At 40.7% G+C, this 26,731-nt stretch overlaps 1 protein-coding gene across 7 annotated transcripts in view; it reads right to left on the bottom strand.

Moving 5' to 3' along the window:
- SLC44A5 (solute carrier family 44 member 5) overlaps positions 1-26,731 on the bottom strand; it is a 414,235-nt gene that overhangs the window by 207,415 nt on the left and 180,089 nt on the right. For 5 of the 7 annotated variants that reach the window (XM_013996232.2, XM_021096464.1, XM_021096467.1 and 2 more), the window contains exon 2: positions 2,054-2,089. The exons of the other annotated variants lie outside the window; for them this stretch is intronic. In XM_013996232.2, coding sequence (XP_013851686.1) covers positions 2,054-2,089 — 36 coding nt within the window. The remainder of the gene's footprint in view (positions 1-2,053; positions 2,090-26,731) is intronic. 7 annotated transcript variants of the gene reach the window in all.

Raw genomic sequence — 26,731 nt, 5'->3', positions numbered from 1 at the left:
TAAGCAATAAGGTCCTGCTGCATAGCACCGGGAACTATATCCAATCACTTGTGACAGAACGAGATAGAAGATAATATGAAAAAAAGAATGTATGTAAATGTATGACTGCGTTACTTTGCTGCATAGTAGAAATTTACAGAATATTGTAAAACAACTGCAATAAAATTTTTAAACAGCTGTGAGTCTACTCATCTTTTTTAAATAGTAAATACCGCAGAACTGCAGGAACAGCAGATATAGAGGAACCATGGATAAGAAAAGCCAACTATAAATTATAGGGAGCTTTTCAACTTCCAGAGGGTGGGCACCCATAACCCCTGCCTTGATCAAGTGTCAACTGCGTTTGGTCTTGTGATTTCCACATTTATGTACCACATAAACTAAAACTGACTAAATTAGTACAAATAAAATATTATTAGAGTAAAAAGTAATAGTAAATCATCAGTGGTTATACTTTGAAGTTTTAAATAGCAGTTCGTTATTTGCTCGGTCCACTACTTGATTCCAGGAACAGAAGATGTAGTTATATTCTTCAGGGAAGAACGGACCAGATTGGGTACTGGTTAAAGTTTAAAAAACCTGCATCTAAATGAAACGATGTACTGGAAATGGTGAGTCTACAGCCCTTCTTAAAGTTTGGAAAATAGGGAGACAGGAGCAGGTCTGGTGGATGTCAAGTTGAACAAACAGGTCTGGAGCAAGATTCAGCAATCAGGGTCAGAGGTTAAAAATGGAGTTAACTGTGTATTCATGGGCTTTGAAACTATGGGACCAGAAGAAATCACCTAGGAGAGTATAGAAAGGAAAAAAAAACACGTCATGGGGGCTCTCCAGTACTCAGATTCTAAATGGTAGAGACTGGGCAGAGGAGGAGGAGATAACAAAGAGACAGGAGGAAGCAGGAGAGGGTGGAATCATGGAAGCAGCAGAAGAAAGTATTCCAAAAAAAAGGGTGGCTAGATGTGTTAAATGCTGCTGAAGCAGAATAAGGTGAGAAAGAGAATGATTCTTTACTGGAGGAGCAAGATGGAAGTTTTTGCAAACCTATCTAGGTAAAAACCTACCCTTTTTTTTCCTCCTCTTTTGACCACCTTGTAGCATATGGAGTTTCCAGGCTAGGGATTAGATCCCAGCCACAGCTGCAGACCTACACCACAGTCGTGGTAACACCAGATCCTGGAACCCGCTGTAACTTTCAAAACAATAAATGCTATGTAAATATAATCAATAGCAGAATCTACATAGGTAAAATTAAAGTGCACGAGAGTCAAAAAAAAAATGGCTTTGAGAACAGAAGCAAGAAAGAACATACATGATAATCTTTTTAGTTGAAGATTTGGAACTGGAGTAATGTTGGAAGTCACAGCAGAAAAAGTACTAATTTGTTGATCTCAGAGGCAATAGGAGTACATAAAAGAAGAACAATTCTGGAAGGTAGTGCTCCTCAAACTTTCATTTGCATGAATCACTTGAGGATCTTGTGAAAATGCAGATTTTGATTCAGTACATCTGGGGCAGGGCCCGAAAGCCTGCATTGCTAGCAAACTCCCAGAGGACATGCATGCTCCTGGTCCACAGACCACACTTGGCATAGCAAGACTCAACCATCAGGGGCTGAATAAAGAGCAAGCCTGGTGTCACACAGCAGAAGAGGACTGGGGAAGATACTCAGAGTGTCATAAAACATCCAAGAAGCCTTATTGTGGACATGTTTATGTGAAAGAGATTTCAGTAACACGTGTGTCAAAGTCAGAAGCTGAGATGGAAGGATGGGAAGAAGAGAGGATGTATGAGGTGAACTGGGGTCATGAAGCATCAGTAACTACACAATGTTTTTCCTGGGCGTTCTTTTCCAACTTTAAAGAGAAGGAATCCCTGAAGGGAGTAGAAATCAGCCCTTGAAAGAACCCAAAGTCTTTCTCAGCAATTAGTTTTTACCAACCAAATATTTAGGTGCTCCTAGATTTTGAAAGAGTCATATATTCGTAATAGATATACTGTCATAAAGAATTCTCGGACTACCTCAGTACTTAACATCCAGACTATGACTTACCATAGTTCTTGCCTTCTAAATAAGGGGGTGGTAGGCCTAGAACAAAGCACAAAAGAAAAACAAGTCTTTATTTGTAGGAGTCAATGACTCTGGAGCTCAACACCCATTTCTCCCTGCCCCCAAAACTCTAGTCCTTAAACTTTAACATACAGAATAACATTAAATCAGTTGGACTGGTCAACTGATACTTAATATTCAAATTCACTGATAATGAGCACTTAAGGTTAAAAGAAACACACGCTTGTAATAAGCTGTAATGGAAAAGTATCTCAAAAACAATATATATTGTACATTACCTATAGTATATATTATTGTATATATTCTACATTTATTTTATATATTATAAATATCTTACATCTATATTCTCTCTATATATACACAACTGAATCACTTTGCTGCACACTTGAAACTAACACAACATTGTAAATCAACCGTACTTCGATTTAAAAAAAATTTTTTTAAACTACATGAAGGTGCCAGAGGCAATAGGTTTAGGGGTTGGGGAATAAACCTGTTTACTCTTCCATTTTCATCCATGCTTTGTACTAATATAGATGATATATGCACAGTCTCACAAAATTCAGCATCAAAAAATGAGGCACTTTGTTTACTTTCACTTTATGTTACTGCTTAGACCTCGGAAGTCATGTCAAGGGTGAGAAACTTAATATGCATTAAATTCCTTTAATTGCATGCAGAATAGTCAGTGTAGACTAGAGAAAAGATATGTAATTCGAATTCAACAGCCACACTTTAACCACATACGTATGGCCTTTTGCTTTAATGGAAACTTCCACAGAACAGCTATTAGCATAGCCCATTCAATTTGGAAGGTAAAATTTATGGTTATTTTGGTGGAAGGAAAGAAAAGGTAGCAAGCTCCGTAATGAATAATGATATCACCATAAGGCTTTAAGGCTCATAATCCCAGATATATGTTAAACAAAAATATTAATATTTTGTATGAACACCCCACTCTTTGGTGCATTATCAGACTCGTGAATCCAGAAAACTGTTGAAAAGAATTCCCACTAAAGACCTAATGGGCAGAAATTACAACACTTGGTCTAAGCTCTCATTAACACAATTAATCTCTGAAAGTCAGAATTGTGATACAGATTGCAGGGAAAGTAAATACATGCAAACTGTGTTCGCCTGGAAAAGATAATAATAACTATAATTAAAATACCAACCGAATACTTACTATACACTAAGTATCATGCTTCATATACATTATCTAATGTAACACTCATAAGAACCCTTACTCTCATCACAATAACCAATTCATTCTGAAAAAAATGAAAAGTTGAGTCCCAGAGGCAATTAGACCTTAGGGTCTAATCTTCGCTTAGAGTCACACTGCTAGCAAGTAGGGGATCAGGAATTCAAACCTTGGTCTGAGTGGCTCCAGAATCTACCTGTAACCAATATGACTACCAGCCTCTAGTACAATCAAATTTACCACAAAAATAAAGATTATTTAGAAAGTTTTCCATGACATTCCTTTCCCCACACACACTTTAAAAATAGTGATGTTGGGAGTTCCCACTGTGGCTTAGCAGTAACGAACCAGACTAGTATCCATGAGAACGCAGGTTCAATCCCTGGCCCCACTCGGTGAGTTAAGGATCCAGCATTGCCGTGAGCTGTGGTGTAGGTCACAGATGTGGCTTGGATCTGGCGTTGCTGTGGCTGTGGTGTAGGCCAGCAGATGCAGCAGCTCCAGTGCGAGCCCTAGCCTGGGAATTTCCATATGCCATGGGTGTGGCCCTAAAAAGAAAAAATAATAATTAAAAAAATAAAATTGGGATCAGAGCTGGGATGGGCAGGAAGCAGATCAGTAATCTCAGCCATAGGAAGAAGGGAATTGGGTAATCACTGCAATATGGGTGCTTCACAGACATAGTTAAATCCTTACAACAACTATACACTCTAAGCGTTACTCCCATTTTAGAGATAGGGAATATGGAAGCTCAGAGCGTTAAAACTACCTGACCAAGGATGCACGGTCTTGTTGTTTAAAAAAAAAAAGCAAACAAAGCAGGTGTCCTATTTCCCAGGCTGAATATCACACAATACAATTTTGACTCCTACCCAGATTTGACACAGAGAATAAAAAAATTCAGGTGCTTTTTCCTTTTTTTTTTTTTTTTTTTTTTTTTTTTTGGTGGGATCAATTTACAAGATGGTTGAGCCGGCCTTCTGTGTAAGCTTAGGCCTTTTCCAGAAGCTGTTTGTGAGAATATTCATATCTTATGTAGATTTCTTTGTGATGTGTACAGACACCAAGGTTATTCTGACCCTGGCAACAGCTGGGAAGGCTGGCATCTAGAGTGAGATAATCTCCAGATACACAGCCTGTCTACCTGTACCCAGCGCAGTAGAATCAGTATGAAGTTGGAGACAGGAGACAGTGGACTTTCCTTTCTACTCTGATTGCTGTGCCTCTTACCACTTTAATCCCCTTTTGTCTTTCTTGCTTGAAAAATATTTTGGGGAATGAGGACTGGTTGGAGGTAGGGGTGGAGGTGGTAGTAGCAAGGAGTGGAGCCAAGTTGGAAACTAGTGAGAGTCATGTTCTTGATGGAACTATATGAAAAAGAACTAGGATGCTAATCCCATATTCAAGTTCAGCATCATTAATGATAGGTCAACTAGGTATTATGTTTCTCCTTTTGTGATACAGTAAAGGTTACATAGTACCTAGGACATATTCTGGTCCAAACATGGGAGGTTTTGGTTTGGTTTTGTTGTTGTTGTTGTTGTTGTTGTTGTTGTTGTTTTTAGGGCTGCACCTGTGGCATATGGAAGTTGCCAGGCTAGGAATTGAATCAGAGCACAGCTGGAGGTGCAGGTCTATGCCACAGCAACACTGAATCCAAGCTGTATTTGCAACCTTATGCCTCTGAGCCACAGTGGGAATTCCTCCAAACATGTTTAATAGGAATCCATTTAACCTATACTTTATAGGAACTACAGGAAATAAATAAACAATATAAGTTACATTCTTGGGAAGGAACCAAACAAATCCAGAAAGTGAGGTATTCTGCAGGACAACTGCTCATTATTAGGAGAAAAGGGAACTGTGTCAATTAGGAGAGACTTAAGGGGCCTAAACCACCAGTCACAGAGTCTGACCCTAGACTAGATCTTGGTTTGGACAGAAAGCTGTGAAGATGTTTTGCAGGGAGTTTCTATCCTGGATCAGTGGTAACGAACCCAACTAGCATCCATGAGAACAGGGGTTCGATCCCTGGCCTCGCTCAATAGGTTAAGGATCTGGTGTTAGCTGTGGTGTAGGTTGTAGACCTGGCTCAGTTCCTGCGTTGCTATGGCTATAGCATAAGCCAGCAGCTACAGCTCCAATTCAACCCCTAGCCTGAACTTCCATATGGTGCAGGTGTGGCCCTAAAAAGCCAAACAAAGAAAAGAGAAAAAAAAAGTTTTGCAGGGAACAACTAGGGAAATCTGAATATAGAATGATATTCGATAAAATTCACATCTGTTGAACTGAAAAAGTGGACATTTTTAACTGAAAAATACAAGGAGCAAAAAATAGATAAAGCAATATCTCATTCTTGTTTTAAAAAATTGCAGATCTGGAAGGAAATAGGATAAAGGTTATGCCTCTTGCTAATTAGAATTTGACACTTTTTTCTTTTTTGGCAACCTGGGCCAGAGATCAGATCCAAGCCACAGTTGCAACCTACACCTCAGCTGTGGCAATGCTGAATCCTTAACCACTGAGCCAGGCTGGGGACCAGACCTATGTCATAGTGCTGCAAAGATGCCACTGATCATGTTGAGTCACAGCGGGAACTCCAGAATATGACACTTTATATAATTAAATTTTACTTTGATGAATTTTCTAACTTTCTACTATATGAATAAAACCCTTATAAAATAAAGTATTGTAATTAAAAAAAAAAGAATTGGGTACTGAAAGGGAAGTGTGTGATCCATCCCACAAAGCCCATTTTTCAGTACCCATGCTACACAACTAGTCAATAGACTACTAAGGAACTAAACCAAAGGCTGACATTTTTCAGTAGGATGCCAATTTTGTCCACCCCCTGGTCTCCAGGTGCGAGGGATGAGTCCCAGTTCGTGGAACTTTTGCACTGCTCTCACACTCCTGCTAGCTGCCTGTGCTCGCCCACTGTGATAGGGCCATCAGTGGAAAAGTCTAGGTTTCTACCTTGGTTACTTCGCCCATGGCTCCATTTCCTTTCCTGAACACAGCTACTTGGCTTTGACCCTGAGGTCTTGCCTCATTTCTGCCTGCCCCAAAGACTGACTCCTGCTCTCAGGAAGCCAATAGCCTGGCTTGGATATGTGTAAATAGAGAGAATGCCCAGAGTCAGGATTATGTGAATTTCCAACATCATCTGGTGGGTGGAATTGACACTGCTGTGCCCTGCCTGCCAAAGCGGACATGCTCTGGCTGCTGTTGCCTACCCAAGCTGTGCCTGAGCTTAGCATGCCTTGCATAATGCAAGGGATCGGGTGGCTGCCAGAGCAGCCAGCCTCCATAGCCAGCTTCATTTCTCATTCTCTCTTGGCTTCACCGAACCTTGCTATAAAGACCTAGCAGGCTGCAAGCCCAAGACAGATGTGATGCTAAGCCTACATGGTCTGAAAAAAGAGGCTGGTTATAAACTCCATGCTGAGTGGTGGCTCAGTGGTGATAAACCCAACTATTATCCATGGGGATGGAGGTTCAATCCCTGGCCTTCCTTAGTGGGTTGGGGATCTGGCCTTGCCATGAGTTGGAGTGCAGGTCACAGACACAACTCAGATCCTGCATTGCTGTGGCTGCGATGTAGGCCAGCAGCAGCAGCTCCGATTCAACCCCTAGCCTGGGAACTTCCATATGCCATGGGTGTGGTTCTAAAAATAAAAAATAAATAAATAAATTCTGCACTGAAGGGGAGAACAAGACCCAGGATATGGGAACAACCATGCCCACATTTCTTCCTTAATTTATTCACTTATTAGCAAGCATGTATTGACTTCTTCCTTGGTATCAGATACTATCCCAGGCACTGAGGCTACACACAGGGGACCAAGGGAGTCCTGACTCTCTTGGCGTTGTTTGTAAAGCTTCAGGATAAAAGGCCTTAAGCAAATAATGATTTAGTTGTAAATGGGATATCAGAGAGGGTATGAAGGAAAAATATGAATATGAGAACAATTTCTAATCTAAAATTTAAAAGATGATTAAGAGCTGGCATGATGGTTGTCAGTCCTGGCAAAGGGCACAGCATAGGCAGAGCTACGATAGCAAGGAACTTGGCAGCTATAAGGAAATAAAAGAAGGGTAGCGAGAGGACTCTGGGTAAGGGGCTGAGTGATAGGAGCTGGGGCTGGAGAAGCAGGAAGGGAGGGCAAATGGACATATTTTGCTCTTCCCCACCTGGATGCCCTTGAAGAAATACATGCTCAAGCACCTGAGGTCTGAAATGGACCTGAGGCTGCTGAGTATCTTCTGTAATCTTTTCTGTTTTCCAAAAAAAGAACTGCTGCTGAGTCCAAAAAGGTAACAGTATTCTGGTCATTATGGTTAGATACTGGAAACAAAACAAAATTCAGCATCCCATGCATCAGTAACCTTTTTTTTTTTTTTTTCAGTTCTAGTATCCATAATTTAAAGAACAATGTCGCAGAATTAGGAAAAGCCCAGAGAAAGTCAAGAAAGCAAGAGCCAGAAAATGTGATCTGTACCTAAAGAGCTTCACACAGAGTGGAAAAAAAGATAATGATAGAGAATGACCTAAGTCTATGAAATCAAAGACTACAGGAAGACTACACTACACCCTTGTGTGCAGCAGTTAAAGATTCAGTGTTGCTGCAGTTGTGGTATAGGTTGCAACTGCAGCGTGGGTTCAATCCCCGGACTCGGAACTTCAGCATGCCAAAGGTGCAGCAAAAAAAGAAAAAGAAAAAGAGAAATCAAAGACTACAAGATGATTATAGGGAAAAGGAAGTTGAATACTACATTTTAGAAATTAGAAATACTGTATGTTGGAGTTCCCTTTGTGGCTCAGTGGGTTAAGAACCCAACTGGTATCCACGAGGATGTAGGTTCAATCCCTGGCCTCACTTAGTGGGTTAAGGATCTGGCATTGCTGGGAGCTGTGGTGTTGGTTGCAGATGTGGCTCGGATCTGGTGTTGCTGTGGCTGTGGTATAGACCAGCAGCTGTAGTTCCAATTAGACTCCTCACCCAGGAACTTCCAGGTACCAAGGGTGCGGCCCTAACAAGCAAAAAAAAAGAAAAAAGAAAAAGAAATGCTGTATGTTTTTATAGACTGTAGAAAGTTTGCAAATTCATTGCGTGAAAAAAAGTCCAGTTTGTACAGATGAGATTAAGTTCTGCTTTCTGCATGGCCACAGCGGGGTCCAGTGAGGCCCAGCACTACCCCTCACTCCCTCTATGGCCTAGGGCAAGTATGCCCTGTCTGCTTCCTAATCTGTGAAATGGGAGGAGGCCCAGTCCAGGGTTGTTGTAAGGAGTAACTGACATGGTACGAAAACGTGCACCACAATTTCTGACACATAATAGACAGTCAGTGAATGAACATTAACATCTATCAGAGCTCCTGTGTTCTATAAGGAACACAGGAGCTCTGATAGATGCTGCCACATGAAAATAAGACAGGTGGATGAAAATGAGAGATGACTGATTTAAAAAGAGACTAATTTTTTAAATCATGGATATTTTTTGAAATAGCTTGAACTATGATGAAAATATGGACACCTCAAAATATACCCACTGGTACCTGCCCCAGGTAGCTTTGGCTCAAGTCTGTTGCAGTGTTTATCCACTTGATTGTCTCCAAGCTTTTGCCTCTGTGATGAAAATACATACATACATACATTTCCAGGACTCCTGAACTCACTTTTTTTTTTCACTTCTCTCTTTCAGTGCTCTCAATTAACTCATTCTTTTCCAGATATTCAGATATAATGTGCCTCATTTTCTTTGTCTTTTTTTTTCTTTTTTTTTTTTTTTTTTTTTTGTCTTCTTGTCTTTTTGTATTTTGAGGGCCGCACCTGCACCATATGGAGGTTCCCAGGCTAGGGGTCTAATCAGAGCTATAGCCACCAGCCTACACCACACCACAGCCACAGAAACGGCAGCTCTGACCGTGTCTTTGATCTACACCACAGCTCACGGCAACACCAGATCCTTAACCCAGTGAGCAAGGCCAGGGATTGAACCCGCAACCTCATGGTTCCTAGTCGGATTCGTTTCTGCTGCACCACGACGGGAACTCCTAATGTGCCCCATTTAAAACTCTCTCTCAGAGGTCCTGCTGTGGCTCAGTGGATTAAGAACCTGACATAGTTCTTATGAGTCTGTGCGGATGAGGGTTAGATTCCTGGTCTTGCTCAGTGGGTTAAGGATCTTGTGCTGCTGGGACCTGTGGTGTAGGTCATAGATGCAGCTCGGATCCAGTGTTGCTGTGGCTGTGGTATATGCCAGCAGCTGCAGCTCTGATTCGACCCCCAGCCTGGGAACTTCCGTATGCCATAGGTGCAGCAGGAAAAATGAAAGTAAAACTCTCTCTTAACAGATATCTTTAATGTTGTGGTGTGAATTAATGTTATGCTACAGGTTATAGAAAGACATTGGAGGATTTATCCATACTTATATTAACCACATTTTAAAAGATATCCCCAACAGAGAAACATAAAGCACAAATTCCTTGCAGAAGTTGTGGCATCCAGGTGATACATGGCAGACAAGGGGAGGTAAAGAAGAGGATAGGTTTGGCAGTAATGATGCCATTTCTGAATTCTCTATGCAAAGAATGTATGTATAAGGCAAGTCATGTTTCCCAACTTATATACTATTTTCATTTGTGATTTTTAAAAAAATCCCTTTGCACCCCTTCCAAAAAAACCCAAGAGTTCATGAATGAAGATATCCAGTGACATCATCTAAACAAGATCATCCGCAATAAATCCACACTTCTAGGATTCATCTCCACTCTCCAGATCAGCACTATCCTTTGAATGAGGAAAGTGGCAATCTCCTTCCACATGTCATAGTCTTTTTGTCTTTTTAGGGCCACTCCCGCGGCATATGGAGGTTCCCAGACTAGGGGTCTAATCGGAGCTGCAGCTGCCAGCCTACACCACAGCCACAGCAACGCCAGATCTGAGCCACGTCTGCAACCTACACCACAGCTCAAGGCAATGCCGGATCCTTAACCCACTGAGCAAGGCCAGAGATCGAACCCACAACCTCATGGTTCCTAGTCGGATTCGTCTCCGCTGTGCCACGATGGGAACTCCTCCTTCCACATTGTCATAGTGTTGTGTGATGGGGCAGGTAAGAGAAAGGTAGAAAGTGGGTAGCAGACAGAATCTAACAATCACATATAGAATCATAAACTTGAAAATGATTCTCAACCGTCTGTGGAAAACTGATAGCATCAATTCTGCAAATTTCTGCACTGATTTTGGGAGAGGGAGGTTGTAGTCATCATGCTTGTTATGTTAATACACTATTTTAAATTAAAATAGCTTTGTATTGCTTTTATTCATTCAACCAACATTTCTTGAGAATCTGCTCTGTTAGTAGTGGGGCATTAGGGCCACAAAAAAATAGCGAGACCCTGTCTCTAGCCTGAATAGTTTGCAGTCTAGTGAGAATGAAAATTTTACCATAACTCTTGAGGCAGTGAGGGGATATGAGGGTGCAACCATTGTAAGACACAAGGAAGTGAGATGTTTGAAGAAAGAGTACAGAAGTTAGCAGCCTTGGGGATTCAAACTGGACTATGGCATAATGGCATATCCCATTTTTTTCTTTCTTTTTATGGCCACACAGGCGACATATGGAAGTTCTCAGGCTAGGGTCAAATTGGAGCTGTAGTTGTGGCCTACACCACAGCCACAGCAACAACGATCCTTAATCTCCTAAAAGAGGCCAAAGATCAAACCTACATCCTCACAGAGACAATGCCAGGTTCTTAACCCACTAGCCACAACAGGAACGCCAAGTACCCCATTTTTGAATGCCAAAAGCATAAGTCAATGTCAGGGTTTTATCCAGGTCCATGAGACAAGTGAGCAAATTAAAGAAATGGTTCTCAACAATCCTAATTCATTCTGTTTCTTCCCCTTAAGCATCTTTACAAAGAGCCAAAGAGGAAGGGGATTCCAAGTGCAATGAAGCAGTTAGAGCTAATATGGCTCATGAGGAAGGTTAGGAAAATATGTTGATACCAAGACACTAGTTAACTTCCCAATCTTCATGAAGGTTAGTCTGAAGATCACTTCAAATAGAATCATTGCCTTTGCAGACTGTCCAATTATAACCCCCTCTAAAGGTCAGAAGCAAAACAAGTGTCTTACCTCAGTGTAGGTAGTGGACAAAGAGAAGGGATGCAAGCTGAATAAGCATGAGCTACCAAGTATGTGATGATTAAGGATAAGGAAAAGATTAAACATTCACAAAAGGAGAAAGTGAGGGTTTCTCTCTTTCACAGTCATTGACCCACCGCAGAATCCAATTACCATATACAAAAGGAACTGAACCATGATCCTTGAAGAAAAACAAGAAAACTCTGGCATGACCTAGCTGGGAGGATAACAGAGGCAAGGAAAGGAAATGAAGACAAAGAAGTAGAGAGAGATCATTACATATGCACAGATACACTCTTTATAGGACTTTTTTCTGTGATATTTTCCCATCTTTATTCTGAACAGCTGTCACACTACAGTGATACACTTTATTGTTGTTGTTGCCATGGAGGTTTAGAATATGTGCCAAACTACAATTGGTAGTTCAGGGCAGCCCATATCCTTCAATAAAAATATTCTCTGTTGGATGACAATTCATTCTGATTTGTGAATTTTGCAAGATTTCTCATCTTGAACTCTAAACGAGTTGAGAATGACAGTTTTCAGCCTACCTTCAGTATTTAATTAAATTGAGCAGATTTTATTCAGTGGGATTTGATGAGGGGAAAAATAGAAAATGTAGCATTTCACAATACTGCTCAAACATAGAGAACATGGCATTTTTAATATAATAACATTGTAATTTTGTTTTATTTGACTAAGCTCTTTAAGTGCAAGAACTATGTCCTTTTTCCTTGTAGCTCTAGGGCATAGATAGCACCAGGTATCTAAGCTTTCAATAACATTTGTTGAATAAATAAATAATCAATTTCAATTAGGGAGGAGATAAAAGATAAGCTCTGCTTTCATACAGAACACAGAGAACTGATTTGTGACATGGGAGCTCCCATAATGACAGCCTGGGCTTATGTCAAATATTTCAATCATAGTGTTCTACACCTTAAGCCTAGATACAGCCTCAGAATCCTTCTCAACACAGGCTGCTAGACACTCCATTTAGAGTGCAATCTATTCCTATGCCTGAAATAGAAATCTCAATCAGGCAAGCCATAAGCAGAAAATGTTTTTCCAGAATTTCTCCTCTTGCAGCAACATAGAAGTGAACAATTCTGATAATGATCATATTCACTAATAAATATATGTTAGAATACATTATTCTGCATTTTTCTTCTTCTCTTACAGTATTAGGAGCATGCACAAATCTTTAGCAGACCATAAACCCAGCACAAGACAGCTTCTGCTGATATCCTTGTTATAAGTAAAATTAACTTGTGCATTTAGATTATTATAATATTTATAAAATTTAACATCAATTTTTTTTGTTACCCAAGATCTTGTATATTTATTTAGTGTCTGTCTGGATCACCATGGAATCACTTGTACTTGGCACATATAAGGTATTCAATATATATTTATTGATCAATTGAGTTATAAAACTTTCAGGTCCTACAACTTCCTTTCTTCCTACTGTAACCTGTAAAACATGGGTATCTGGGGCAGTTTCTGCCTGCCTAAACCTGAAGAATAGCCCACAATAAAATCTACCACTCACGAATACATATTTTACTCTTAGCCAGGTTAGTGTGACCCATGTACAGTGGTATTTTTATTAATTTATTTTCCATTAACAAGGTAGCAGGTTGATCCTGATAATACTCTATATACCAGAGATAAAGAGAGTCCCAGACATTCTACATGAGCTAAAAAGCTGAAAGTTAACCTCTTCTAAACTTTCAACTGTATGAAGCCAGTCTTACTTTTCTTCCCTTGTCTGTGTTTTAGTGTGTCTTTGTGCTCCATCTCTGATGCCTTTTTTTTTTTTTTTTTTTTGCTTTTTAGGGCCGCACCCCAAGGCATATGAAAGTTCAAAGGAGTCAAATTGGAGCTGCAGATGCCAGCCTATGCACAGCCACAGCAACAAAAGATGTGAGCTGCATCTGCAATCTATACCAAGCTCAAGGCAACACCAGATCCTTAATCCACTGAGCAAGACCGGGATCAAAGCTGCAACCTCATGGATACTAGTAGGGGGTTTTTTAACCGCTGAGCCATGACAGGAACTCCTCTGATGATGTTCACTTTGAATGTGGATAATAGAGTCCAGCATTCAGAAGGGAACCTTGATTCTTTTTTTTTTTTTTTTTTGTCTTTTTGCTATTTCTTGGGCCGCTCCTGCGGCATATGGAGGTTCCCAGTCTAGGGGTCTAATTGGAGCTGCAGCCGCCGGCCTACACCAGAGCCACAGCAATGCAGGATCCAAGCCGTGTCTGCAACCTACACCACAGCTCATGGCAACGCCGGATCGTTGACCCACTGAGCAAGGGCAGGGACCGAACCCGAAATCTCATGGTTCCTAATCAGATTCGTTAACCACTGCGCCACGACAGGAACTCCAGAACCTTGATTCTTTTGCCTTTTTTCTATTAGCTTCTTCTATGGCTACCTCCTGATCCATTATTTCCTCACTTTCCTGGTTTCTGACCAAAATTTATAGCGTTGTCAAAAACAGCCTGTATTCAAAATGTCCATGCTTTGCCCAATTGTCCTTGATTCCCACTACTATCTTTTTTAAATCAGACCCTCACTGACCACTGACATGGTCAAGATCAGGTGTGAATTTGCTACTCTGGCTTGGGCTTTTTGTTTTGAACTGCCTTTTTCTATGTAAAGGCAGAAAGCACCAGCAATCTTTTCAAAGAATCTTTCAATCCAAAAATATTTACTGAGCACCTACTTCATTGGGAACACTGTACAAGGCTCCAGAGATAACAAAGAATAAGACAGATAGGGCCTTGCTCTTGAGAAGCTCACATTATAATAAGAGAAGGACATAGCCAACTAACTCACAACTAATTATCACGTTACAATTTGTTGAGGTGCCATAAAGACATAAAACGGGGAAACCTGTTTGAAAGTCAAGGAAGGTTTGTGTGGCTCTGTGGGTTAAAAACCCGACTAGTATCCATGAGGATGCAGGTTTGATCCCTGGCCTCATTTGGTGGGTTAAGGATCCAGTGTTACTGTGGCTGTGGTATAGGCTGGCAGCGATTCAACCCCTAGTCTGGGAACCTCCATATGCCACATATGGGTCCCTAAAAAGCAAAAAAAAAAAAAAAAAAAAGGGAAGGCTTCTTTTAAGTGTTGAAAGATAGGCAGAAATTAAATAGACTCAAGTTTAGGATGATGGGAGTTTTAAAGCTGAGGAAATGGCACATATGAAGCCTCTGAGAAAGGACAGTGCATGCATGTTTTAAGACCTGATAAAAGTCTAGCATAACTAGAAAGAAGAAAAGAGCAAAAGATAGAACACAGGAACAATAGATGGAAGGTTTCATTTTTTATCTTTAATGTCACATAAGTGGGAGGCCAGGAGTTCCCGTCGTGGTGCAGTGGTTAACGAATCCGACTAGGAGCCATGAGGTTGCGGGTTCGGTCCCTGCCCTTGCTCAGTGAGTCAACGATCCGGCGTTGCCATGAGCTGTGGTGTAGGTTGCAGACGCGGCTCGGATCCCGAGTTGCTGTGGCTCTGGTGTAGGCCAGTGGCTACAGCTCCGATTAGACCCCTAGCCTGGGAACCTCCATATGCCGCAGGAGTGGCTCAAAGAAATAGCAAAAAGACAAAGTAATAAGTGGGAGGCCATTGAAGAGTTATAGGCAGGGAAATAATGTGTATTTTTCAAAGATTAGTCTGGCCGCAATGTGGAAAATGAAAGGAAGGAAAAAAGAATGACTCAAAGAGGGGTTCTCAGTGTGGCTCAGCAGACCCCAACTAGTATCCATGAGGATGTGGGTTTGATCCCTGGCCTCACTCAGTGGGTTGAGGATCTGGTGTTGCTGTGAGCTGTGGTGTAGGTCGCAGACACAGCTCAAATCCTGGGTTGCTGTTGCTGTGGCTGGAGTGTAGGCCCTCAGCTGCCGCTCCAATACGACCCCTAGCCAGGGAACTCCCATATGCCGTGGGTGCGGCCATATAAATAAGAAAAGAATGATGCAAAGAGACCAGTGTTCTAGGTGAGAAGTGGTTATACTCAGTCTAAGAAAATGCTGATAGAAATGGAGAGAAACCACTGACGCAAAGGAATTTGATTGGTGAAAGTGATGGAATCTGACCACAGTTATGAGGAAGGGGAAAGAGGAGCTCACCATGATGGCCATGTCTCTGGACTGGACGCTAGGCAGATGGCTGTCCCAGCCACTGGGATAGACATGGAATGAGTTCAGAAGATTGATGATGCATTTGTTTCTGGACATAGGTCAGATCTCTAAATGGAGGTGTCATGTTGGCCTTGGGTACCTGGGCCTGGATTCCAGAGCAAACACTGGGATGAAAAGTACATTTGTAAGAGAAGCTGCGGGCAAGGGTAAGATAGGTTAAGGTAAGAAACCCAATGAGAAGCAAACCAAGCCAAGGCTAAAATCTTTTTTTTTTTTTTTTTTTTTTTTTTTTTTTGTCTTTTTAGGGCAGCACTTGTGGCACAGGGAAGTTCCCAGGCTATGGGTTGAATCGGAGCTACAGCTGCTGGCCTACACCATAGCCACAGCAATATCAGATCCAAACCACAACTTCAGCCTACACCACAGCTCACTGTGAGGCCAGAGATCAAACCCAAATCCTCACAGACACTATTTCTGGTTCTTAACCCACTGAGCCATGATGGGAATTCCAATACTATAATCTTAACTCACACTGAAAAAGGATGGGAAGAGGGTGATGAACCAAAAAAGGAGTCTAAGACATAACGACAAAATTTTATTTTCCAAATTTCCTATAATTGGAGTGTCCTATAATAACTATAAGCAAAAATCATTATTTTAAAGTGAGAAAATACATCAGAACATTCCTGGCAGATCTCCTGTGCTATATTTTTAAAACCATGGGATTACAGCAACTAATAGTGATAAACATAGAAAGCATAAAAATCTAAAAATGACTTTCCCTTTACTTTTACTCCTCACACCCATCTTCTTATGACACTAAAACAAACAGTAAAGTAGAGAAGCTGTTGTGACATTTAAATATCTTCTTGTAATTGTACATTTTCCCAATAATGATGTCTGTTCCTCATCCCATGGCCTACAAGGTGCAGAATGCACTGTTACCCAGTTTGCACAACAGCCAGTCAACACATATTTATTGAGTGCCTGCCATGTGCCAGAGCCTAGGATGCACGATGTACAAAATAGCCACAGTTGCTGCCTTCTTGGAGCTTACGGTCTACCAGGAAGATGGCCAATTAAAAATAAGCACACAAATAAAAATATAACTACAATTATGTTCCGTGCTGTGGGGGAAAAGTAGAAGATGCTATGATGATATAACAAGAAAACCTAATTTTAACATGCATATGAGTGATGAGGAATCAGGTAAAGAATCACTAAGTGGCATTCGAGCCTACAAACAAAAGATGATGAAGAGATATTCAAGAAATGAATGAGAGAAGCCTGCCAGCTAGAGGCAAGAGTATGTGTGGTAGATCTTAGGCATAAAAGGATTCAACTAGTATCACTGGAGGGTTTGAGTGGTGGAAAGAATAGTAAATGGTGCATCTACAATGGAAAGAAAGGGTCATATCAAGCAAGGGCTCTAAGCCAGAGAAACCCTAACCCTAATCCTATGATCTTAACTGCAATACATTTTGTTCATGATATTCATATATTCTAATTTATATTCTGAACGGGTCATTCATTTAAAAGAATTTTATGAACTGCCCGTGATTAACCGCTGTGTAAATAGCCTTCGTATCATGTATAAGTAGGAAAATGAAACAAAAAATATATAAAACAGTTTTCAGCACATGGAACAGTGACCTCTAAGGCAAGGGAAGCAAATCAGGTAAGCCTTTCAGTTGCCCCAGATTACCTCCCAGAAGCAGGTCCAAGCCATAGCTTAGAGAAGGAAATTGAAGCTGAGCCCAGTGATTTCACCGAGATCCGAGTTTGAAAAGGCAGAGATGCGGAGTTCCCGTCATGGCTCAGTGGTTAATGAATCCAACTAGGAACCATGAGGCTGTGGGTTTGATCTCTGGCCTTGCTCAGTGGGTTAAGGACCTGGCATTGCCATGAGCTGTGGTGTAGGTTGCAGACACGGCTTGGATCCTGCATTGCTGTGGCTCTGGCGTAGGCCAGCGGCTACAGCTCCAATTAGACCCTTAGCCTGGGAACCTCCGTATGCCGCAGGTGCGGCCCTGGAAAAAGACAAAGAGATAAAAAGACCAAAAAAAAAAAAAAAAAAAGGCAGAGATGCCTAAAATTTGTGGGAAGAACATCAAGAATATCATACTCTCAAGTGGTCTGATACATACAGAATTCGAGTTCCAAAAAGGTGGAGAGGGATAGAAAAACATTTGAAAAAATAATGGACGAATTTTTTTCACATTTGATGAAAACTAGAAACCCACAGAGTGAAACTTCTCTACAAACCACAAGCAAAATAAACATGAAGAAAACCACACCAGAGAATATCATAACCAAAATGACAGGAAATAGTAAAAGAGAAAATAAAATCTTGAAAGCAGCTAAAGGAAGATAACATATGTACAGAGGGAGAAAGGTGAGAATGAATGAGACTTTTCATCAGAGATCTAAGACAATGAATGACATCTTTAAAGTGCTGAAGAGAAGAACTGTTAACATGAAATTCTTTCAAAAATGAGGATGAAATGAAGATTTTTTTTCAGACCAGCAAATGGTGAAAGCACTGTCAGATCTATATACATTAAAGGAAGTTTTCTAGGCATAAGGAAACTATCAGATAAAAAGATGCTTCTGCACAAAGGAACGACAAGCAACAGAAATGGTATATACATATATATATGTAAATATAAAGGCATTTGTTTCATATGTTAATATTTTTAAGTCCCCAGTGTACTGTGGGACTTATAACACTAAGGAGTTTAAATTAGTGACAGTAATCATACCAAGTCCGGGAAGGGGGTAATGGAAGCTTACTGTTGCACAATTCTCACATTAAACATGGAATGGTATAATATTTGAAGATGAACTGCCATAAGTTAAAAATGTATAAACCCTAGAGAAACCACTAAAAAATAAAACAAAGAAGTATATTAAAGTTTGTTTGCTTTTTTTTTTTTTTTTTTTTTTTTTAATGTCTGCACTTGCGGGATATAGAAGTTCCCAGGCTAGGAGTCAAATTGGAGCTACAGGTACAAGCCTACACCACAGCCATAGCAACACTGGATCTGAGCTGCCTCTGTGACCTACACCACAGCTCATGGCAACCCTGGATCCTTAACCCACCGAGCAGGGCCAGGAACCCAAGTCCTCATGGATCCTAGTTGGGTTCGTTACCTCTTAGCCACAATGGGACCTCCATATCAAAGTTTTGTTCTGTTTTGTTTTGTTTTTTAGGGCTGCACTGGCAGCATATGGCGGTTCCCAGGCTAGGGTTCCAATTGGAACTGGAGCCACTGGCCTCTGCCAGAGCCACAGCAATGCAAGATCTGAGCCATGTCTGTGACCTACATCACAGCCCACGGCAATGCCTGATCCTTAACCCACTGAGCGAGGCCAGGGATCGAACCTGCAACCTCATGGTTTCTAGTCAGATTTGTTTCTGCTGTGCCATGTTGGGAACTCCTAAAGTATTTTAAATTATACTTAAGTATTAAAATATTTTTATAGCATGTCATTTGCATAATTCTAAAACACAATCAAACCAAACTTATTTTACAAGGTTGCACACGTGTGTTTTTGAGGACCTATGGCAAATAGCCTAGAGTTCTGGCCCATGACAGGTATGGGAGGGGGAAAGGGTGCTGACCTCAGGGTTGTTAAATCATTGGTGGAGAGAAAATGGAATGATTTTAAAAGAATAATTAAAAGAAAGAAAAAAAAGAGGGAAAAAAAGTTGGGATAGATAAAAATGACCAGCAAAATTCTGGGTTTAAACCCAAGTCTATTGGTAATTAGATTAAATGTAAACTTCCTAAATACTTTGATTAAAAGACAGAAATTGTCAACCAGATAAATAAGACAGCACAACCACCTTCTGTCCATAGAAATATAAATTCTGGGTTTATTTTTCAATATATGTACCTCAATTTCTTAGACTTTGAGGGCTCTGAGTAGAGCCTCTAGGTTTTCAGATTATTGTGATGTGTATAATTTTCCTCAAAGGAAATACTTTTTTTGTTGATAAATTAAACACATTGTTTTCACAATAATAACTATATCTTTATAATTGAACAGACTGGTTTATAAAGGAATCTACAAAATGCAAGCAGAGCCTAGCTTAGAACTTCTTCTATTCTCATGTTTTGCTTTCATTTATTGTGATCTGTGAAGTGGAAGATTTTATAGCCCATAGTTGGAGTATCAAAACACTACAGCCTTAAAAGTTCCTCATCAGACACTTGCATGTTATAAGCTTTACTTGATAATGGCTATGGAGTAAATTTGTGGATTTCACAAAAATGAGAATAGCAAGCTTTTAGACATCTAAGAATGATCTCTTTGGAATTTAATATAACTTTTCTGTTTCAGAAAGGAAATTGTTTTATTTCACTCACAGAACTATTTCAAATATAGTATGGTCCATTTCAAATATTGTCCTTTCACATGAAAATAGACTACAGATGATTATAGTGGTAGATGCACAACCCCATTAAATTGTATACTTGTTTTTTTTAAGGCTGCGCCTGCTACATATGGAAGTTCCCTGGCTAGGGGCTGAATTGGAACTGCAGCTGCCGGCCTACACCACAGCCCCAGCAAAGCAGAATCCAAGCCACATCTGCAGCCTATGCTGCAGCTTACCAACTCCAGATCCTCAACCCACTGAGTGAGGCTAGGGATCTAACCCGCACCCTCATGGATACTAGTTGGGTTCTTAACCTACTGAGCCACAACAAGAACTCCCTGAATTGTATATTTTGAATGGGTAAATTACAGCTGAATCGTATCTTTTTTTTTTTTTTTTTTTTTTTTTTGTCTTTTCTGGGGCCACACCCGCAGCATATGGAGGTTCCCAGACTAGGGATCTAATCGGAGCGGTAGCCACAGGCCTACACCAGAGCCACAGCAACACCAGATCCGAGCCACATCTGCGACCTACACCATAGCTCACGGCAACACAGGATCCTTAATCCACTGAGTGAGTCCTGGGATTGAACCCACAACCTCATGATTCCTCGTCGGATTCGTTAACCACTGAGTGACGACAGGAACTCCAGGTGAATTATACCTTAATAAAGCTGTTTAAAAAGGGGGGAAATCGCTGTCCTTTCAAAATACAGTTACCATGAAAAAAGCTTTAAAATGGGAACAGGTTATTAGTATAAAAATATACCTATGAATTACAAAATCATTCTGTATCATTTTAATTAGCACACATAGAATGATATGTACAGAGAGTCTAGGGCTCATGACCCTACACGTGCTTAATCTAACCATCATCTTTAAGAGGTCCTCTTTGGCCTAAAGACTGCAAACCTGAGGAGGAAGTAAAGGGGCTGCTTCTTAATCTATTATAGAGGTATACAGATTGGTTAACAATTTTAATGTAGGTCATTAACCATATGTGCAAAAAATTAATACACGACAGCCCAGCCATCCTTCTCATTTTAATTTTTCTTTCAACAGGAAGGGATTGCCAAGGACTGAGAGCACTGTAGTGTGCCGTAGTTCATTTTGCTGACTACATAGAGACACTGCTTCAGTGTTGCTCTCAATGATGCCCTAGTGGTCCGAGAAATGTACTAAGGCTTTTCTCTTCTTTCATTAAGGTCACCATTTTGCATATAGCTCTTGAAGGGCCGGATGCTGGTTGTTCATTTTATATATATCATTAGCTCACTGATGCTTTGCTAAGGGTGATCAAAGCATTAACGAGAGAAAGGAAAATGTTCAGGTACGAAAAAGATCTTGTTATGCAGACTTTGTCGACAACTCATAAAATCTTGTGGGATAAGAAGATGCAATTTTTATTTTTCAGAACTCCTCTTTAGAAGGACACTGTTATTTGTTTGGGGAGAAGAGAGTACTTCGGTGTGCCATTGGACAAGATCAGGTGCGTTCAAGGTGGTTGGGCTGTAGCCTGGGGGGCCATTTGAGGTGTGGAGCATATACTTCAGATTGTCATGAAACTTCTTTCCGTGTGATAAAGGAGAGCTTGGAGAAGAAAGATTGTACAAACATGGTCATATGCTACAACTTTCTCGGGATTCAATAAAACTACTACCTCAAGTAATAATTGGCAACAGACCCCCTTTTCTTTTGTTAAAATGGTATACTAGCCCCCAAGTCTGGCCACATTGAGTTTCACTTCTTTTCTATAAATACCAGTGCATGTAAAACATTAATAAAACTTATGTGCTTTTTCTTCAGTTAAAAAATACATATATTTTATATATATTTTTAGCGAAAAAAATGTATTTTTAGCGAAAGAGAATTTGGCCTGTGCGTGTGCGCACGTGTGCGCATGTGTGTGTATGTGTGTGTACGTGTGTGTGTGTTAAATAGGAGGCTGAGCTCTTTACCCAGAGTGATGCAATGTAAAATTTGACAACGTGTGGGAAAGCAAATGTCCTTCCTGGGGTGGTACTGCTACGAGCTGTTGTTCCCATGTTCGAGTGACCCAGCCCATTCTAAGAGCTATGCTTCATATCAGGGTTAGTTAAGGACACGTCTGAACCTTCACTGAGGGCCTCATTCATGTCCCCAGCCCACCACTCAGAGTGCAGAGCGTTTGTGTTTAGTAGGCCTTTAGTGAACAGCTGTACAACAAACAAGTGAACACAGTCACCTTTCGAAAAGCTCACCTTGTTTCACCTCAAAGTATTTGTGTGGGTAGAAACTTAGCAAGTAAGCTTTGGTTTAGGCCAATAGTCTTGTGAATCAATTGATACCACAAGCGACAGGAGTAATTAGAGAAGCTTTGGCTGAGGGAAATATCAATGTCTCTAACAGAAATAGGAGAATCAGAAATAGAGGTTTTGGAGTTCCCGTTGTGGCTCAATGGTTAACAAATCCGACTAGGAACCATGAGGTTGCGGGTTCGATCCCTGCCCTTGCTCAGTGGGTTAAGGATCCAGCGTTGCCATGAGCTGTGGTGTAGCTCCGGCACAGGCTGGCAGCTACAGCTCCAATTAGACTCCTAGCCTGGGAACCTCCATATGCCGTGGGAGCGGCCCAAGAAATGGCAAAAAAAGACAAAAAAAAAAAAAAAAAAAAAGAGAGATTTTGAATGTGGAGGATGTCTTCCATGATAAGAAGCTGTTAGAACACTTGGCAATCGTATAACACCTTAAGCATAGGAGGGAGGCCTTATTTGTTCCATTTGCCGGCAGGAACAATGTGAATCTCACCACAAAGCGCAATGATCAAACGACCCGACTAGAATTTAATCCTACATTTTGACTTTAGGTCTACTCTTCTTTCCACTACCTACAGGTGCTTTCTGCTATAAACTCAGACTAAGCAGAAACCAGTTCTCTTCCATTCCCACTGCCATGATGTGCTAGTTAAAAAAAAAAAAAAGTAAAACCTTCCTACTATTTTCTCTACTCCAAAAATTCTCAAGTCTCAAGCTACTTCCACTCATTGACATTAAAATCTGATTCTTTCTTCAAATGCAGCTTTTGCAAGGATTAGCAAAAAGCATTCTCTGTTGTGGGCTGTATGATTCTGAATGTCCAAAAGAGAGCAGAAAGCTACAGTACTCTCTGTGGAATGAACACCTATAGTAATTTCTCACACCTATAGCAATTTCATAAATACACCATAAAACAATACTTAGCCATCTGCTTAGTAAGGTCAAGCTTCCTCAGCAAACAATGAAATACAAACATCTCCTACTGCATTTTCCTCTGGCTGGTAGAATTAAATTAAGATGGTTGTCCGCTTATTATATGAATCTTTTACCAACTCAGCTGTAGCTAACAAAAATATTGATCTAATACAGAGCAAGGAAGCTAATATCTTTGAAATATTGTTTGGTCATTCGTTATTCCCTTTAAAATGTTATAAGTATATAACTTTTATGACTGTGCTTATGGCACATGGAAGTTCCTAGGTCAGGAATAGAATCTGAGCCGTAGCTGCAGCAAGCCCAGATCCTTTAATCCAGTGCACTGGGCTGGGGCTCAAACCCTCACCTCTGCAGTGATCAGAGCTGCTGCAGTCAGATTCTTAACCCATTGCACCACAGCACGAACTCCTTAAAATGTATATTTAATAATTTATTTCTAATCCTCAATTCCTAAGTAGAGTCTATCAGATAAAGATTTTTTAAAATGAAGGTTTTGCATCATGTTTTGCTATGCTACATACATTTTATTAAAGAATGGAGATGTAGGAGTTCCCTTCGTGGCTCAGAGGTTAACGAACCTGCTAGGATGTATGAGGAGGTGGGTTCAATCCATGACCTCACTCAGTGGGTTAAGGATCTGACGTTGCTGTGAGCTGTGGTTTAGGTCACAGATGTGGCTCAGATGCTGCACTGCTGTGGCTGTGGCACAGACTTGCAGCTAGCTTCAATTCGACCTCTAGCCTGGGAACTTCCATATGCCATGGGTGTGGCCGTAAAAAGCAAAAAAAAAAAAAAAAAAAAAAAAAAAAAAGAATGGAGACATAGACAAGTTCAATGTTAGCTGTGTTAACATGTGCCTGGCTAGCTCTATTTGCCCTGTCTTTTTTGGAAATTGCTACAGACTCCATATTCCCTATTCCCAGGATAAACACTTATCTGTTTACTAGCTGTCAAAGTAAATTTATAGCAGTGAGTAACACCATTAGAAAGCTTGGGACAGGCCATGCTGAGCACACACACATACTCTTGCATACCCGTTAAGTTGAAATTTTGCCAAGAACCTATTAACCAATCCTAATGAACTGCTGTTTTCCATTTAAATCACCATTAGTTTCCTATGGTTTGTTGCTCAGGGTATAACCCACAAAGATACCATCAAGTGGTTAGAAAAGGTGTTGCTTTGCTGGAAGCCCATATGTCCCTGGAGAACTTGAACTTGGCTTTGTATGTGTCACTTTCTTTCCACTTCTGGAGTAATTATCAGACATTGCCAATGTATAGGACCACCTCCTAGAATACAGAAGGTTTTTAACACATCTCATTGTGTAAAGATTCTGGGTAATTTACTTTGCTATCTGCTAGGTAGAGGCTTGTTTGTTTCTAAAGGTTATGATATAATAGTGAATGTATAAAACTAACAACTCTCAGTCGATAGCTCTATATTAAGAGATTAACAAAGAGGCCTCCACTCTTGTTTTTGACATTTACCCCTAAGATAGTGTTAAATACTTGATACATTATCATACTTTTTAATAGCAAAGTCCTTTGTAACAACAAGAGGCATAATTCTATTGATAGGGAAAATGATGAGTCAGTGGAAAAAAAGATTTCTGGTTTTGTGAGGTTTGCTTTGGGTTTGAACATCTAAGAAGATGAAAGATGAAATATAAAGATGTCAAAAAATTGGAATTTTGTTTCATTTCAGATAATGCATCCTGCACATCAAATTGCAAGAAATGTGATATCAAGTTACAGTAACTCAATAGAGTTTTTTTCCCCTGTAAAGATGTAACATGAAGAGTTTAGTGAGCCAGTTGTACCCCTCAACTCAGCAGACGACAAAAACATATATAAATGATTCATGAGAAAGGTATAGGCAACTCAAGAAATACTAAGTACATTTCTCAACAGGAGCCCTGAGGTAGTAGGAAGCATTAAAAATAATAGCACTTTTCTCAGAGTATTAAGAATCTGGTGGGAGTTCCCGTCGTGGCACAGTGAAAACGAATCTGACTAGAAACCAAGAATCTGGTGTTGTCACTGCCGTGTCTCTGGTTACTGCTGTGGCAGGATTTCAATTCCTGGCCTGGGAACGTCCACATGCCGAGAGTGCGGCCAAAAAAAAAAAAAAAAAAATAGCACTTTTTCATACTATTTCAGCTTCTTTTCCAGACTGTTAAGATTTTTATCTTTATTATAACTCCTTAAACATAACTTGTCCAAAAGTTGAGACAAGATAATAAATCTAAGTGGACTAACCAGGTGAAAGGAAAGCCACAGCAAAAAAAGAGGCAAAGTACTGTGCAAAGGCAGCCCAACCGGGAAAAGAACCACCGTGGTTTTTGCATGTCCCTTGCAGGTGCCCAGCACCGTTTTAGGCCCACCAGAAATGTCAATAGGCATTTGGTGGTTGGTTGATTGAATAATAAAAGACATAAATAGTAAAGAACTTTGTAAATTGGAACAATTAAAATCAGAGAGAAAGGGCAAAACTAATTGTGTGAAAGTGGCAGATGGTCGATAAAGCTGTGGAGCCCTGAAGTCTGTAAACTTGCAGAAGCATTACATTTTTAAAGGAACACTGTCAGCAGCCGAGGGGCTGAGACCTAGTGGAAGAGACAGAGGCTGCACAGGTGATTATCCTCTCAGGAACCCAGAGGCTGTCAAATAGACAAGCCAACTTGAGAAACTTTTGGGGTTGTTTTTCTTTTTGATCCCACTTGCAGCACGTGGAAGTTCCTGGGCTGGGGACTGAACACACACGCCACAGCAGCGACCCAAGCAGGTTCATGCGCCATGAGAGAACTCCAAGAAACTGTTTGAGACATGCCAGATTTGTCCCAATCATTCTCCTGGAGAGTTGAGACCACGGTAGTAGCAGCATGCGTGGATTCCAGTAGTACTAACGCTGCTCTATTCTGAATGATCTGAACAAGCCACGCTTGCTGCTGTCCTTCTCAATCTCCAGGCTCGTGGTACTACCTGCCCTGGACTGCAGAGGACTACCTACACTAGCGACACCTTGGACAGAAACTAGCAGAGCGAGGCTGCTCCAAGACAGGTCTCTCTGCCAGATCTCTCAGACCCAGCCAGCAGTCCCCTGCAACCCCCCATTCCCATTTCAGTGTCCCTTTTCTCTTTCCTTCAGGTGGATTTCTCACACTTTTTTCTCCATTTAATTTTATTAGTCTCTAAGAAATGTCCCTGGACCATTTACAAGAAGGGAAGGTTTTCTGAGGTTTTACCGGTTTATTGGCCAGGGCTAGCCAATACGCTTAACTTCCTACAGACCACACCTCAGCAGAAGGAAGAAGGCTCAAAGAACAACAAAGGAGGATTGTAAAAACCAAATGATCTAGACACCATTACACTGAGGAGGAGAGTAATTAGGTAGGTTCTTCCTGAGAAGGTAGTTTAGCAGCTAAGCTAAACTGTAGCAGGGTTTGGTTCACTTAAGATGGTAAAATCTGGACTGCAAGTCATCCACATGTGGATTTGTTATTTTGCTTTCTTTTCTCTTTAAATTTTTCTCTT

This window comes from Sus scrofa, chromosome 6 (assembly GCF_000003025.6).
Source record: "Sus scrofa isolate TJ Tabasco breed Duroc chromosome 6, Sscrofa11.1, whole genome shotgun sequence".
NCBI classification, from domain to species: domain Eukaryota; kingdom Metazoa; phylum Chordata; class Mammalia; order Artiodactyla; family Suidae; genus Sus; species Sus scrofa.
Note: the sequence above shows the minus strand (reverse complement) of the source record. Positions and strands in the feature narration are given on the sequence as shown.